At 36.8% G+C, this 17,284-nt stretch overlaps 1 protein-coding gene across 2 annotated transcripts in view; it reads right to left on the reverse strand.

Annotated features, from left to right (window-relative positions):
* sfswap (splicing factor SWAP) overlaps positions 1–17,284 on the reverse strand; it is an 83,235-nt gene that overhangs the window by 26,879 nt on the left and 39,072 nt on the right. For both annotated transcript variants that reach the window (XM_079898420.1, XM_079898419.1), the window contains exons 11-13: positions 13,659–13,743; positions 12,798–13,034; positions 7,651–7,835 (exon numbers count right to left, since the gene is read on the reverse strand). In XM_079898420.1, the coding sequence (XP_079754546.1) occupies positions 7,651–7,835; positions 12,798–13,034; positions 13,659–13,743 (507 nt within the window). The remainder of the gene's footprint in view (positions 1–7,650; positions 7,836–12,797; positions 13,035–13,658; positions 13,744–17,284) is intronic.

A 17,284-nucleotide genomic window follows, 5' to 3' on the forward strand; every position in this document is an offset into this window, starting at 1 on the left:
GATTTTCAAACCCTCTGGCTACAACTCTCAGAAACGCAGGAAAAACCTGCTTTTCTTGTTGCACAGAAGGTCTGTAAAACTGCAAATAGCAGCTGAGCAATGCAGACACAGGTGCTCTTCTTTGTCTAGTGTTTTTCTTTCTTCCAGTCCTCTTCTGAGGGCTGCCATGTTCTTTCTACGACGCTTCCTAAAGACGCAAGCTGACTCACAGGTTCGGTCTTTCGTCTTATTTTAGATCTTGAACACAGAATTGCTAAGGTTGATATCATAATTCTTTCATGAAGGCAGTGCTTAAAGGCAGCCTCCAGACTCAACATGGGTCTCAAACTCTAGTTGTCCGTTTCAAAAAACATGTTTAGTGGACTAACGACACTTGAGACTGTATTCCTTGAGAACTGCATATCATCAGTCACAACATGGAATTCACTATATAGCAAATTGTAAACAAGCAAACAAGCGAGAGATGCAACTGTCAGTGCACAAACAGAACCAAACTTTTTTGACAGTTTCAAGCATGTAGGCTTGTGTCGTTGTTGTCACCTAGCCTAGAATTGCTTATATAAATTTTTAGGCATGTGGGAAAAAAATAAATAAATAAATATAAATAAATATATATATATATATATATATATATATATATATATATATATATATATATATATATATATATATTATAATATTATATATACATAAACCACTATTTTATAATATTTCTAATCATGCTTGTCTAGACAACATTCTATGTCTGAATTCTGTGCTTAAAGAATAGCATTTTGGATAGGGGCTAACCTAAAATGGGAAAAGAAAATAAACAACAACAAATGTTCCTGAATATTGAATTTTCCATTTTCGAAAAGCAGTCTGTCATTTTCCTTCAGCTGTACAGAAGCTAAAACATTATCAATCACTTCACTCGAGCAAATGCAAACGCAAACAACACAGCAGACTATTTGACAAAACCGACGCCATCAGGAGAAAACAGTTTCAAAATCACAGCGTGTCTGAAGCCTTGAACAAAATCGCACAATGATCATGAACAAACATGAATATTGACATTCATCACAACATTATGGTGGTCACAGTGAAAAACTCAAAAAAATGCATGTTGAGCTTTAGGCGCTCACAAACTAAATGCATGTTTGAATGTCCTGATCTTATTCCCTCTCACTCTCCCATCCTAATTCAATAAATGTCTTTGGCTGCTTTGATTCCAATCATTAAGAGCAGTAAATATGAGAACAATTGCACAAAATGCTGAAACTGGACAACCGCATCCCTGTATCAGCTTTTATCGATTCAGATACACATATTTTCACAAATTCCAACCAAAGCTTTGGACAGACTGAGAAACAGTTGCATATAAACTGCGCTTAGGCAGATGTTCTTTGTCCATTATTTATGCTCAACTAACTAACTAATCAATTTTAGTTTCCATTATGTATTATACTTGCTTACTTTCTAGCTTATTCAATTATTAATAAACTATTATTCAAAAACCAATATTAACAGGAGTCTATGTGTGAGAAAGAACAATTAAAAGTCTTGGAAAGTGACTTCCTTGATTAGTTAAAAGGTAATAAAAATAAAAGTAGTCATTTATTATTATTAATTATTATTTAAAAAGAATCATTAAAAATATAATAATAATATTCATCTTTATTATTTTATCTAGCTAACTAATTTTAATTAATATTAGTTTCCATTATGCATGATACTTGCTTATTTTCTGATTTACATACATACACATTTTTTTCCAGTTCAAAGTCTCATATATTAATAATGAGGGGAAAAGGCAAAGAAAGTTAAATTAAAAAATAATAATAAAATAAAAATGGGAAATAAACTGGATAAAATAATAATAAAAATATATACAAATTATACAAATAATGAATACAAAAATGATATAAAATAAAACAGAATGAGCTGAATAATTGAAAAAAAGAAATAAAACCATTGCAGAAATATGTAAGAAGTTGCTGATGGAAGCAGAGAGACTCTGCTAAGCTTCACTGTGGTGTGCCACCTGGATGCACAGATGACTGTCCACATTTCCCGTGTCAGCTTGGCATTTTCTGAGAGAGACCTGCCAAAGAGCATTTAGTGCGATGAAAGGTTGTAGCTAAACATCAAACAATTAGCAGGGTCTTATTTCCACTATAAAGCGCTCCTGTCAGTCACACTAAATCTAACCTCCTAACCCCTGCCACAGCAGTGCAGATCAAGGCTATTTTATTTTCTCTGTTTTCATTGATCTTGTGGCACGACCGTGTTCGCCAGCAAACAAGAGATGAACTGCTACAAATATGAGCTCTGCCAGAAGCACTCTACACTATCTCCAGAAGAAACAGAAAACTCTTATTGATCAAACAGGGCTGTAGTCACGGCCAGCTGGGATGAAACGAGACGGCTGTTGGTTCAACAACGCAAAAATGTATGCCCACCCTAGCCCCTGTAGAGTTCTGTGTAAACGCAGCTATTTGCAGTTATTAAAAGAATATACAGACATTGTAGCACGTCCTTGGTTTAGTAAAAGCAAGGGAACATGACCTGATGCATGCTGAATTGGCTAGATTTGATTTTTGTTGCCATAGCAATCAGTAAATCACCGAAGGCTGTATATCTGGATGTTGAGAGCTGCAAGCACAGAGGGAGCTCTGTGCAGTCTCTCAGTTGTGCTGTTTTCTCATCTAAGAGACCTGCGGAAAGATCCAGAAAGGAATTACAAAACTTGTTTCTATTTTGCATAACATACCTATTTTCAAAATTGATTAGTCAATGGAACGTGAGCAACTAGTAAACTAATCAGTCTCAAGGAAACATTATAATTACGCTGGTTCCAGTTCACGTTCACGCTGTGATGTTTCATAAAAATAAAAACCCTATTTTCAACAGTGACATGAAATACTGAAAATGAAACAAAATTGGCAAAAAGTTGTTAGATTTTTTAGTTTGTAAAATATTAAATGCATTATTAATGTTTGAAATTAATTTAATTTAATTAATACATTTAGTTTAAAAAAAAAAAAGTTGTTGGAGCCTCCATATTATTGAATTGACAGTCCAACTGAATATAAAATAATTTGAATAATTTTTCCAAACAAAGGCTAATTTAAAACAAGCATTTTCAATTTTCAACCCAGTGCCAAAGAATTTTCCCTTTCTGCCAAGACTCTTCACTTTGGTCCATCACTACTTATCACTAAAAAGGTAAAGGAAGAAAAGATCGATGCTGGCAACTGGCTCCATCAGAGATCACAGCTGGTATTAAGCTTAAATCGACTGAAATCATTACCACTCCTGAGTCACCGGAAAAAAAATGGAAAAAGGTAACGGTGAGGCAATGCCGAGGATGATACAGCAGTCATGATCGATGACCAATCGCACAGATTTGCATTGAAGACACAGCAAAAAATCCTTGGAGGCATTAAGTCAGTTCAACAGTCTAGTCAGCAGATAAAGGGAGAACACATCCATATTTACAGGCAGGCAAATACGCCTGCATAAACATAAATCAGGCCTTTAGGACAATAACAATACAATAATAAACACAACACAGCTCTCGGACTTCAGGCATTTAGACAGGAACAACATCCCACCCTGTCCGAACCAAGAACAATGCAAAGTTTCCAGCAACAAGCAATTTGTCTTTTCACACTAAATGCTAAACTACTGCACATGACGTGACAGGCACAACCAATCAGAAGATATTTGATGTTTAATGTACAGTCGTGAGGAGCAGGAGTTTGGACCAGTGAGATTTCACAGTGATAAATGGCTACCAGAAAAAAAAGAAAAGAAAAGAAAAAGATCAGGACAGGATTTGTCCACCAATTTGTGACAGGATTTGTTCACACTTTTTTAAAAGCTGATTTTCTGGACCAAATGTTCAAACAGCAAACAACAACAACAAAATCACAGAACAGAAAAAACTACATTAAATTATTCAGAGATAAATAGAATATATCTATTTTTTGTTTATATTGTTTCTTGTTTAGACTGCAAAAAAAAAACTAAATAGATTCACAGATTTGGGACAAAGATTCAGGCAAAAGATGTTGTGGACAGCTGGTTAGGACAAAAAAAAGATTTAGACGCGAGAGAAAGTTTTTAGCACGTCACTTTCTTGCATTGTGCCTGAGTAGCCAGACTGTCTGTGTTTCTTTCCTGAGGGTGAATGACAGAACTGCTGTAAGCTATTCGAAGGTGCATCTAAAATCAGGCCTTGGGTAAAGCAAAGTAATAAGTTGGAAACTAAATAAGAAGTCTCGCTCAAGTAATTGGGTGTCCAAGAAGAAGAAGGGACATTCATAATGAATTAGATGTAGGGAACGTACGAGCAGTGTTGTGTATATGTGAGCGAGAGACTCAGGTAAAAGCCCAGAGGAAGCAGTCCTGCATCCACCAGCTGCTTCTTCTGATTTCACGCTTCATTGGCCTCATTAATGTGGAGCTGAACCACACGCCTGTGGAGACAATCGGCGAGATTAGTCTTTACCACATTCCTACTCTCTCACTTTTCCTAACAGTGTCTCTCCACAATGCCTTTCTCGTTCTCTCTCCGTGGACACAACAGTACAAACTTTCTGGAGGAGAAACTGTGTTTGCAGCCTGCGGAGAAGATCAGGGGAAATATGAGCTGCACACAGGCAGCGTCAGCCATTATAGCGAGAGTTGGAGGAAGATCATGGTTACGAACTCAAAAACACCTGCTGAAAAAACACTCTAAGCAGACAGCGTACACAATATTCAGAGAAACACAGCCACAGCGTCAAGTCCCAAATAAATGTGTCTTTAAAGGAATATGTCACCCAAAAATGGTAAAGTTGTCAATTATGTCTCAACAAACCTATATGGCTCTCTTTCTTCTGTTGAACATCAAAATAGATATTTTAAAAAACGTTCATGCTGCTCAAACTACAAATAGAGACTAGGTAGCTATCAAGATCCAAAAAAGCATCATAACGCAAGTATCATAACATTGGGCCGTGCGACTCATGCGTTTGTAATAAGTCATTATTCGTCCCAGCATGTTTTATGGTGATGTTATGGTGCTTTTGTATCAAGCTTTAAAATATCTTCTTTTATGTTCAACAGAAGAAAGGAAGTCATATGAGTTGAGTACATGATGACAATTTTCTATTTTGTGTGAATTTGACCTATTTAGTATTTTATATTATAAAATGAAATGTGTACTGGTGTACACTGACGTTTAAAAGTTTGGACACTAAGATTTTTTTTATGTTTTTGAAGTCTCTTTAGCTGACAGGGGTTGCATTTATTTGACTTTTTTTTTTTTTTTGTAAAAACAGTAATATTATTAAATATTTGTACAATTTAAACTATTTTCTATTTTAATACATTTTAAAATGTAATTTCATTCCTGTGATGGCAAAGCTGAATTTTCAGCATCATTACTCCAGTCTTCAGTGTCACATGATCTTTAGAAATCATTATAACATGCTGATTTGGAGCTCAATTAACATGTCTCATTTATACATGTTGAAATGTGGAAACCGTGATACCTTTTTCAGAGTTCTTTGATGAACAGAAAGTTCAAAAGAACAGCATTTATTTGTAATATAAACATAATAAATGATTTTTGAGCAATTTAATGCATCCTTGCTGAATACAAGTATTAATTTCTTTCCAAAAAGATCTTACTGAGCCTACATTTTTGAAAAGCAGGTTACATAATTGGTGAAGTAAAGAGGACATTTTGATCATTTTAGTCAAAGCTTCGATGGAAAATGACATTCAGGAATCATCAGGGCTGACACGAGATAAACGCATACAAACAGACCTTTTTCCTGGGAGACACCAGCTTTGTCTGCACAACTAATGAGGAACTACTCCTTCCTCAAAATCCATAAAAATACAGCTGGGACAGAATTAACAACATATATACATTCTAATTTAATCTCATTTGTTCTGTCAACACGCAAAGTTACATTTGACCCCCAGAGAATGCTGAAAAACTGGCTGTCAGGAAACATTGTGCAGTTATGAGCATTTCTTCCAAGACAAGATTGATGGATCAATAAACTATGTTGCTTTTCTTTACAGGGGGACTTGACTAAACAAACCGTGAGGAAACCAGAGCAGCGTTATTGAGCAGAAGTCCTGATGTGATGCTGACTGATGAAATAAAAACACTCAGATCTTCAACCGTGATAGCACGGTGCATGATTCTGAAGCGCAGAGCAAGAACATCGACATTTTTGTCTGGGCAAGCATGTCAAGCAATGCAATGAAAGCGAAAACGATGAGTGGGCAGCTCTTTTCAAGCGTAAGCACTATAGTTAGCAAGAAATTCGTTCTTCATGGTAAAACAGCAGTTGTTTTACCATGAACAGCAGAAGTCAAAGATCAATGCCAACATGGTGGATGTAGTATGTTCTACACATTAGGAATACGCAGGACTAAACCATACTGCTGCGGCTAGTCAACATGGGAAAGACTAGTCATTTACATTTGTTTTTATTTCTGGACATTCATGTTTTGCTTTATATTTTTAACAAATGCGAAAATACTGGCTAAAGTTTTGTGTAGGCAATATATAAAACTGGCATATATCAATTAAGCTTGCTTATTCGCTTGTTAAACTACCAGTTATGAGGGATAATACCATTTTATACAATTTTAAAACATGAATAAAACTCACTTAACAACAACAGATTCCATGTCAATATCCTAACAAATAGAATACCCTTAAAGGGTTAGTTCACCCAAAAATATGTTCGATATATATCTGTTTCGTCATATAAATTAAATCCATTCCTCATATAAAGTCTCTTAAGTCGAGTCTCTTGAGAATATTTGGACTAAACCACTCTTTATGAACTTTTTGAAGCGTCAAAGTGGTAGTTGCGTAGAGTGTCAATGGAAGGACAGAAATATCTCATAATATCTCAAATCTCTTCATTTGTGTTTCGAAGATGAACGAAAGTCTTATGGACCATTTTCATTTTTAGGTGAACTAACCCTTTAAAAAATATATAGTTGTTGGTACACATTAAGCTTTTCTTTTGCGATTTTGCCATTGTGCATTCAAATACGGACGTACAAGAGGTGGCCGTGGTAACAAACAACAATACCTTGACTTGCTGACTTAATTTGGTTAACTTTTATTTGAGGAATTCTGTTTATGATATTGAGTTTGCAATAAATATGCCTACACTGTCTAACGGTGATTAAGTGAATGCAAGCACAGGTGCATGTACAACCTATTTTTCAGTGCCATTCAGTATGGGGTTTGACTGTTTGATTCATAGATTAAGTAGTCTATTTTTAAAAGGATTGCTTATACAGACTGTGTGTTCTGGGGGTTTGTTAGACTAGTCTGTTACAACATGTCCGTTTAAATGTTAATGAAATTAGTCTCAACTACATACTTCCAATTCAGTGCATATTGCTCTGAAAAAAGATAACTAGTTTTATTCGTATCAAAAAAATATTATTTAGCATCACCAAATCAACCTAAATACATTAATTTATACCAATAAAACACATTTTTATGGGTTCAATCAGGTAAAATAGCTCTTCAAAGCAACAATTGTAGGTGACCACAGTGTAGTGCTGGAATTCAGAGGCTGTCTAGGTATATGTGGAGGTAGATGGGCAATGCTGGAAAACACACACACACAAACAAACCTCAGACGCAGCAGCAGTTTCCTCGGTACGCTTGAGTTCAGCCTCCGGCCCTCGCAGGGTCTGCAGGAAGAGGGCGGCTTTCCTCTTGCGCTCAGCCTGAAGCTGCCGCTCTTTTGACTCTTTAGAGGCCTGGGCCAGTTTCTCTCTCGCTGCTGCTGCTAACCGGTCCTCCAGCTTCTGTTTGGCTGGAAGAGAAAACGGAAGAGAGGTCAGACACACACATTTGTCTTGATACACACCATATGCTCTAAAAACTAAAAGCATGTGCGAGTGAGCTTGCATGCAGAGGTGCAGTGAGTACGCAAACGCAAAGTATTTCTAGATGAGGTCACTCGTGACTTACATGGTTTTGTAAGCCCGCGTGCCTCATAAAATCTGCATAGAGCTTAAAAAGCTACAAGATAACGATGCGTCACATTTTAATGTTTCGCATTTAACACGATAAAAATAACATTCACTCTCTGCTTAGGTGTTAAAGGCTGACTGGCTACTGATTGTATAATAGTCGACAGTGTCTCAATTTATCTAGTTCAAGTAGGCAGTGTACTCATGTATAATTTTTCAAGTTTTGTTCATGGGAACAGCGATAACAAAAGAAAAAGAGGGGAAAAAAACAAGTCATTATATTATACAAGAACAAGTAGAGGGCCCTGTCAGCATTCGCACTAAAAATAGGTCCCCTGCCACGAACAATCACATACAACTCCGGAACAAACACAACTGGAGAGAGAACAGAGGCATCTCCATTACGTCATTTTGAGAAAATAATACTAAGTGTTGCAGCGAGAGACAGAGTTAGAAACGGAATTTGTGAGAGATGTTCCTTAATCAGTGAAGCTCAAAATCACAAGTTATTCGCACCTGTTATGATTTAACCTAGTCTTCTATTAATGCACGGGACTGTGCCATCTCCTTAATGAGGGAGCTTAGAGACAAACCACAATGAAATGACGAGCAGAGACTCTTAAAACCATTTCAGATGTGTTCTGGAAAGAAAATGAAAGAATTGTACATATTAATTGTACAATATTACAATATAAGTCTTTAGCTGATTCAGTGAGAACCAGATCAGATCAATTTATGAACGAATCATTTAAATCGATTTTGCTAGCTGAACCACCAAATTCATTGAAAAGATCTGATATGGCACGTTCACAAATTGGACACTGACACTTCTATCATGAGATCTAGGGCAGATCTCCACATTTCAGTGAAAAATAAATTTCAATCTGTAAAAAAAAATAAAAATAAAAAATAAAATAAAATAAAATAAAAATAATAATAATAATAAATATATATATAAATATATAATTTGTTCTAAATATATATATATATATATATAATTATTTTTTTAATATTATATTTTTAATTTGTTCTAAATTATATATATATATATATAAGTTGGAAAAAATAATAAATGATTTAAACAATTGACTAAAACTCAAACAAAAATAAAGCTATATAGCAAATAGAAATAACAAAATTGTCAAAAGCACATAACAAAATTACTCAAATTTAAACTAAAATTAAATGATAATTATAATTTTAAAAAAGATAGAATGTAAATAAAATAAATCCCTTTTTGTGTTCCACTTGAGAAAGAAATTGGTGAGTAAATACTGACTGTTTTCCTTCAGAGGTGATCTATTCCACAAGGTATCACTTAAATTGTACAGAAATGTACAGAATTAAAAATGATGAGCTATTTTGACACATTTAGTACGTATAGTTTTTGTAACAGTAGTTCTTATAACAAGAGTTGCATTGAAGTTGCAAACAAATCATCCCATGTAGTTTATTTGTTTTTATATAACTAATCATTCTATCTTTTCTGAGCGCTTGTGCTCAACCCTAGATAAAAGACTGCAATAACTTTACATGTGTGACAAGCACTTTCAATGCAACCCCAGCACTTAACACCTGCAATTTTCTTGCGGCATTTCTCAAAGCAACGACTGAAGTAATTGTCTGCTTTTTCCTGCAAATGTCCTTCTCTCGCATATTTTCTCATCTACACACTTCAGAAGTCAATGAGCAATTGAGGCTGCGAATAACACTGACAAAATCCAATAAGGCTACCTTTTGAAACTACAATTTGCAACATAAACAGGTAAGCTTCTGAGGGAAACACAAGGGGTGTAAATACTTTGCCTCTCAGCTTTCACAACACACAACCGCAAAAGAGACAGCAGAGAGTCGACCCAATAAAACTCTCACTCATGATCACACAAACTCACTCCATTCAGTAAATAAACTAAAGGTAATAGACGGACACATGAAAACAGACTGAGTGCGTGCTGAATTGTGCATCTGTGATTCTTTAACAGCTCATCAATACAGATTATGTTCCTCCAGTCCGGATGGGTCGATAGTCATGCAATCTAAGCTAGTTTGCCACTGAGCGAGGCCTTCTTTGCTGCAGTGCCATTTATTTCACTTCCCCCGCACAGTAAACTTCCTCTGGGCATCTGGTCTTATTACTGTAATTACCCCTGCGTTCCAGGAGCATTACTGCTCAGCGTTTGGACGGAGAGTCTGCCATGTGCAGTCCGGTGTCATTGATAAGGTTTAAACAAATTAATTTTTAATGAGGAACAAGAAAACCAATGCAAAGCCTACATGTTAGAACAAAATGTGTATCTCTTGTTAAAGGAATAGTTCAAACAAAAATTAACCTCTATCATCATTTACTCACCTTCATTGTCGTTCCAAACTCATTTGACTTGCTGTCTTCCATAGAACATAAAATATTGAACAATATCCTGTCTCGACCCTTTTCCATTTAATAAGAGTAAATTAGTACTGGGGCTGTAGACCTCAAACTTGTTTGAATGGATATGGATGGCAAATGGCAAGATTGTCTATGAATTCTAACTTAAATGTGAGTCCCAAACTATATCATAATATATCAAATCAGATGTGTTGATTTGCAGCTATAAATGCAGAGCATAAGAGACTTGACTGAAAAGTGAAAGTGACACGTGACGGCCAAGTATGGGAATTTGACCTCTGCATTTAACCCATCCAAGTTAATGCACACACATTAGGAGCAGAGTAGTGAGTAGTTAACACACACACTGCAAACGTGGATACACACACCCAGAGCAGCGGGCAGCCTTTGTGTAGCGCCCAGGGGTTAGGTGCCTTGCTCAAGGGCATCTTAGTCATTTCCCACCGGTTCTGGAATCGAACCAGCAACCTTAGGGTTACCAGTTCAACTCCCTAACCACTAGGCCATGACTGAAACACATTTTCAATCTCTCATGCACACCTGCATGTCTCATTTCCTGTGAAGACACTGTCGGTATCTTTGATTGAGAGGTGTCCTGCTTGTTTTAACTGTGTGAAACTCTCCCTCTTAATTATGGGAGACAGTTACTGCCGCTGGTGCACATGGTCCATATGGACAGATCTATTACATTACGGCCCTGGCCCTCGCCGAAATAATTGAATGCGATGCCAGTCATGGTGATGTGACAGCAATCAGATCATCTCACTATGTAAAGTCTCTGAGGGTCAAAAGAACAAAGAAGTCCGAGAAGTGGAGCAAAATCCGGTAACTCTTGGCTGAATGAGATCATGATAAACTACTGTTTGTTTCGCAATATTTATTATCTTGTTACAGTAAAATATGTTTGGCTTCTAAGCTTCTGGCCATTGAGAAATTACATTTGAGATGCAACAATTACAGTGAAGGAAATCAGCATGAGTTATTTTTGTAATACTCCACAAACTGACTCATCTCTTCTGTTTGAACAATTTTTATGAACATTATAAAAGAACAGCCTTGAAAACAGCAAACAAGGGCTTATTTCAATTAGGAATTACTTATGAAACTTCTGAACTTCAGACTTTCAAGCTCGAAAATGGCAAAAAGAGCACCATAAAATAATTTATTTATAATATTAAAATATTATCCTCCATTTTTTTTCTTTACTTACTTGAAAGTGAAAAGTGAAAGTGAAAGTGACACGTGACGGCCAAGTATGGTAACCCATACTTGGAATTTGACCTCTGCATTTAACCCATCCAAGTTAATGCACACACATTAGGAGCAGAGTAGTGAGTAGTTAACACACACACACTGCAAACGTGGATACACACACCCAGAGCAGCGGGCAGCCTTTGTGTGGAGCGATTAGGGGTTAGTTGCCTTGCTCAAGGGCATCTCAGTCATTTCCCACCGGTTCTGGAATCAAACCAGCAACCTTAGGGTTACCAGTTCAACTCCCTAACCACTAGGCCATGACTGCCCCATAATTGTTCCTTTCCTTCCTTCCCGCTTCCTTTCCTTAATTTCTTCCTATCTATTCCTTCTTCATTCTTAGTTATTTCTTCCTTCCTTGTTCCTTTTTCCTTATTTCCCTCTTCTAGTTCTGTTTCTTCTTCCTTCACTTTCTCTTTGCTCTCTTTGATTTCTCTTACAATCCTTCATTCTTTCTTCCTTGATACTTTCTTCTTTCCCTCTTCCTGTTCCTCATTTTCTCTTTCTTTTTCCTGTTCTTTGTTTCCTAATCCTTCCTGTCCTTCATTCATTCTTCCTTCCAACATTATTTCCCTCTTCCTGTTCTTCATTCTTTCTTCCTTCCTACCTTCCTTAAATCTTCCAGTTTATTGATCCTAACAACCCTTTTCCCATCCTTGATTTATCCATCCTTTTCAATTTTCCTGTCTTACCTTTTTTCTTTCATTCCTATCTTCCTTCCAACATTCCTTCCCTCTTCCCGTTTTATATTCTATCTCCCTTCCAACATTCCTTCCCTCTTCCCTTTTTACGTTCTGTCTTCCTTCCAACATTCCTTCCCTCTTCCCGTTTTACGTTCTATCTTTTCTATCTTCCTTCCAACATTCTTTCCCTCTTCTCATTTTACGTTCTATCTTCCTTCCAAAATTCCTTCCCTCATCCTGTTTTACAGTTTATCTTCCTTCCAACATTCCTTCCCTCTTCCCGTTTTATGTTCCATCTTCCTTCCTTCCTGCCTTCCCCGTTCCTGACCTTCCTTCATTCCCATTTCCTGAACTTCCTTCCTTTTCACCTTTCACCTTTCAGAGTTCCACTGAGTTTGGATCAACATGTGTGTGTAAATGCTGACAGAAAGTTAATTTTTGGGTGAACTAAAATTTAAAGTAAAAAAATCTTGATTTACCTTGTTTGGCCTCTTGCTCTTCTAAGGACAGTCCAGGTTTCTTCTCCTCAGCCAATGGAGGCTGAGGCGGCTCTCTGGCTGCCTCAACCAATCCTATGGCCAACTCTACTCCCTCTTGTACCTCCCCCTTCATCCCATCCTCATCAGAGTCGTCGTCCAGCCGCACACGATTCTTCTCCAGAGGTAAAAGGTCGTTTTCTTTTGACTTTATGGCAAAGCAGATAGGTGCAAAAGACGCTGGGCAGTGGGTGATAATAGACATGTTTTATTTAGTAAATGTCTTTAACCTTTCTCACTTAGCACAAGTCTACTGCACAATTACTGTAATTACGGTAACACATGACATGATCATTAAGTCCAATAGCTCTTCTAAATGAACATCAGTGGAGACAGAGGGGTCAGTATTTTTTTAATGCTAAGTGAAACAGCCTGAGCTAGGGCTGCACGAATAATCGCAATTTACATGCAATCGCAAAGCGATTGTTTTGAAATCGCTACAGCGATGATGCCTGATAGGGATTTCCTGGAATGATGTGCTTTATCGTATTTCAGCGGTGGGGCATATTTGGCGTGTCTGTGTGAGAGCGCCCTCTGGCTTTCAGATGGAGCAGCATTTACTACCGATCAACCGTGCTGCACTGACAAACTGCGCATAAAATAATCGCAGCCTATGCCAAATCGCGTGCGCATTCATTGCGATTAATCGTGCAGCCCTAGCTTGAGTAATTAAAAGATGGAGAGACATGGGACAGTGTTGTAACGTAGCTGCATGAGGACATTCTGAAATGTCAATGTGGATGACAAGGATGTTCTGAGGTCAGGTGGTGGGGGGCTCGATCATGGAGCGCAGAGCTGCCTTACCTTTAAGGAGCTTGCCATCATTCTGCTGCTTGTCAGAAGAGCAGTCCGCTGTGCTGTCCCCCCCACTGTTGTAAAGCAAGGAACCCTGTGAAGCCGGGACAACAGGAACAGAGACAGAGAAGAGAGACACAAAGTTACTTTACTTTGCAGACAGCTCAAGGATGAAAATCCTGAGCTCTCAATTTTTAGACAAAGGCTCTTTCAAAAGCGTGACAGCATTTTAAAGGACTTTCTTTGTACAGAAAATGTGGTAATTCTGAACCAGTAATTCCTTAAATGTACCTGTTTCACAGGTGAAGATGGGGATGAACAGGGGGAAACAGAAAGAGTTCAGGCTACATGAAGATTTGGAAGTCTATTTCCCTTCCTTGCTTTTGTTTTGTCTTTCCTTCCTTACCCTTTTACATTCTTTGCTGCCTTGCTTCCAGACAATTTACATTCATTCCTGCCTTCCTTTGATATTTTACAGTCTTTCCTGCTTTGTCATTTTACCCTTCTTTCTACCTGCCATCCTTCTTTCCATTTTACCCTTCTTTCTTCCTGCAATCTTTCCTTCCTTTCTTTTATTTTGCCTTTCATTTTAGCCTTTCTTCTTCCTGCCATCCTTATTTCCATTTTAACCTTCCTTTCTTCTTTCCTACCATCCTTCCTTTCATTTTACCAGTATTTCTTATTGCCATCCTTCCATCAATTTTACCCTTCTTTCTTCCTGCCATTCTTTCTCCCATTTTAACCTTCATTCTTCCTGCCATTCATCCATCCATCCATCCATCCAATAAGAGAAAAAAATCTTTCTTCACTTCCAGTTCAACATGCAGAAACAAATACAAGTATGCCTTGTTTGGAAACAATAATTATTTTTGCAACTATGATGTATGCCTCAGAAATTTCATTACGTCACCTTTAAACAATGAAGAGAAGAAAGAAGAGCATTTCCCACTTGCTATATGGATTTTGGCCTGAGCTCTATTAGGATGAGATTCAGGGTTTGAGAATCACTCTGGAAGCAACGCTGATGGACGAGTATAATCTCAGCAACGTTCTACAGCAGAGGGAAAGTACGACAAGCTCCTTCACGGTCGTGTGGCGTGAGAGCAATGCAAGCATGATGCTCTCGTTTATCAACCATCTGCCAGCAGACTGCATGCTCAAAATGTCTAATTCCACCTCAATACACATGGAAGTCTGGACTCCACACTGTTTTATGGTGAAAAACTCCACACTTTAATGAGGTACAGTGTTCCCACACTAATGAGTTGTTGTTTTCATCTTACTGACCCAAATCTTTGTGTTTTATTCTTTTGTTTGAGTCAGCGCAAGAGTAAAAAATGAATATTCTACACTGCTGTACGGTAATAGGTATTGACACAAATAATAAAGAGAATCACACATGCTGTGATAATCCAATGTAAATCTCGCTGCCGGGTTTTTTATGTAACAAGAAAGAAAAAGAAAAAAACGTGAGAGGACAAAAGAGAGAGATTCTAAAAGTTTAGTGTCCCTAATGGAAGTTTTCAATATTTTACAGCTCTATTAAGAAGTGTCTGTAGATCCTCACTGTAGCCCTGGGTAAGATGAAGGGTCAGGGGGACATTAAACCCAGTTAAGAATCTATCACCCACAGATGAAAGACACGATGAAGGAATTAAAGTGGGAGATTGGATCTGTGGCCAGACACTCGATAAAAAAGTGAAGAGAGACACTGTGTGGGAAAGAGAGACACTGTGTGGGGAGAGAGAATGTTTCAGAGTAGCCTGTACTCCAACTTAGTGCTGAGAAACAAGAACCAGTTTCAAGAACCTTATTCAGATACATTAAAGAAAGAAAGAAAGAAAGAAAGAAAGAAAGAAAGAAAGAAAGAAAGAAAGAAAGAAAGAAAGAAAGAAAGAAAGAAAGAAAGAAAGAAAGAAAGAAAGAAAGAAAGAAAGAAAGAAAGAAAGAAAGAAAGAAAGAAAGAAAGAAAGAAAGAAAGAAAGAAAGAAAGAAAGAAAGAAAGAAAGATCTCCATTACACAAAATAATCACACATTTATTTTTAATGAATCCATTGCAAAAACAAGAAAAAGAAAATTAAAACAAATGAGCCTCAATTCTCACTGCTTTCTAATTAATAATAAAATGAAAACAAATGAGCCTCAAACCTAACTGCTTACTGCTTAATAATAATTTTAATAAATAATAATATATAATTTATTAATAATAATAATAATAATAATAATAACAATTATAATAAAAAAAACAGCAATGTATATAAAAATAACAACAACAACAATAATTAATACATGTATACAAAATAGAGGGGGCTATTATATGGTTCAATATATTCAGTATTAATTATGTCATGGTTTTTCAAAAGTTGAAAAAAGATTTGTTAGTGGAGCCGTTTAGGAGCCGGAAACGTTAAGCAGAATTGGAAGCAAAATCATTAAATTCCTTAAAATTCCCATCACTACTACTACCTAGAGGAAAAAAACTGATCTGAATTACAAGCACTCTCCTGAGCAGTGTATTTGTTTCCGCCTGTTTGCTCGGCTCGAAAAACGTGAAGTTCAGTGTGCTGTGGTTTCCAGAGAATCCTTCGGTAGAGACCTCTGTTGTCAACTTATATCACCAAATTAATATCAAATGAACATCAATAACAAATCAAGGGCTGTTGTATAGACTCCCCCTCAGAGCAACATTTCCTAGATTTTCTTAAACACGTTCTCCCCTGCAGAGATGGTGCCATACTGAATGTCTTCATTCTCTCATATAAAGGCAATAATCCCTTAATCCTGTTTATGGGTAAAGTCAGCAGAAGAAATGCATGCTGATGGACCATGGCATGTGGAAGTAGCTCTACAAAAGCAAACCACGGATGAGCAATGTGCCTACGGAAGAGTTAGAATGCTGTAATTCAGAGTAAAATGACAGGTGTCTCTCATGAAGGATTACAAAGAGATTCTGATGCTATAGGAAATATAACTGCCATCATCTCTAAGAAAATATGATATACGCATAATTAAATACACTCTGAAGTTGATCTTGTTAAATCAGACTATTCACTAAGAAAATTTCTCTCTTCACACAATGTACTAAATCTCAGAATATTTTCAGATTTCTGAGTTCACATTTCCGCCCCAATCCCCTGACATCACATTGTATTAATTGGTTCCGAACAGCGGTGCGGTTGCGCCATCAACATAGTTCCACCATGAATACTAGCGACAGCTGTTTAGCTCGGTTGCTAAGTAACAACTTGGGAGGAGAAGGAATAAAAACAGGAATATATTGTTCGCTTGAATTTTTTTTTGACATGTTTTTGTCTATTTGGTACAGGACTGAAACCTACATACGCTATGTTGAATAAAAAATCTGAACCAAAAAAAAAAAAAAAAGCGCTGAAGAATGACATGCAATTTGATTGTTTAACTTTCTCAATATAGTTGTTAAACAACAGAAAAGGTTAACCTTTTTTTTTTTTTTTTTACACCGTGATAAGTGAACAAACAAAACTAAGAAATCCCTTTTGTTAACCTTTCAAAGAACATTTTAAAGAAAATATGACACTAAAAAACCTGGGATAAAGCTGTAAATGACTTATTAACAACAAGCAAATATAACAAAAGATAAAAACACACCAAAATG

The sequence above is a fragment of the Squalius cephalus genome (assembly GCF_949319135.1).
Source record: "Squalius cephalus genome assembly, chromosome: 17".
NCBI lineage: Eukaryota > Metazoa > Chordata > Actinopteri > Cypriniformes > Leuciscidae > Squalius > Squalius cephalus.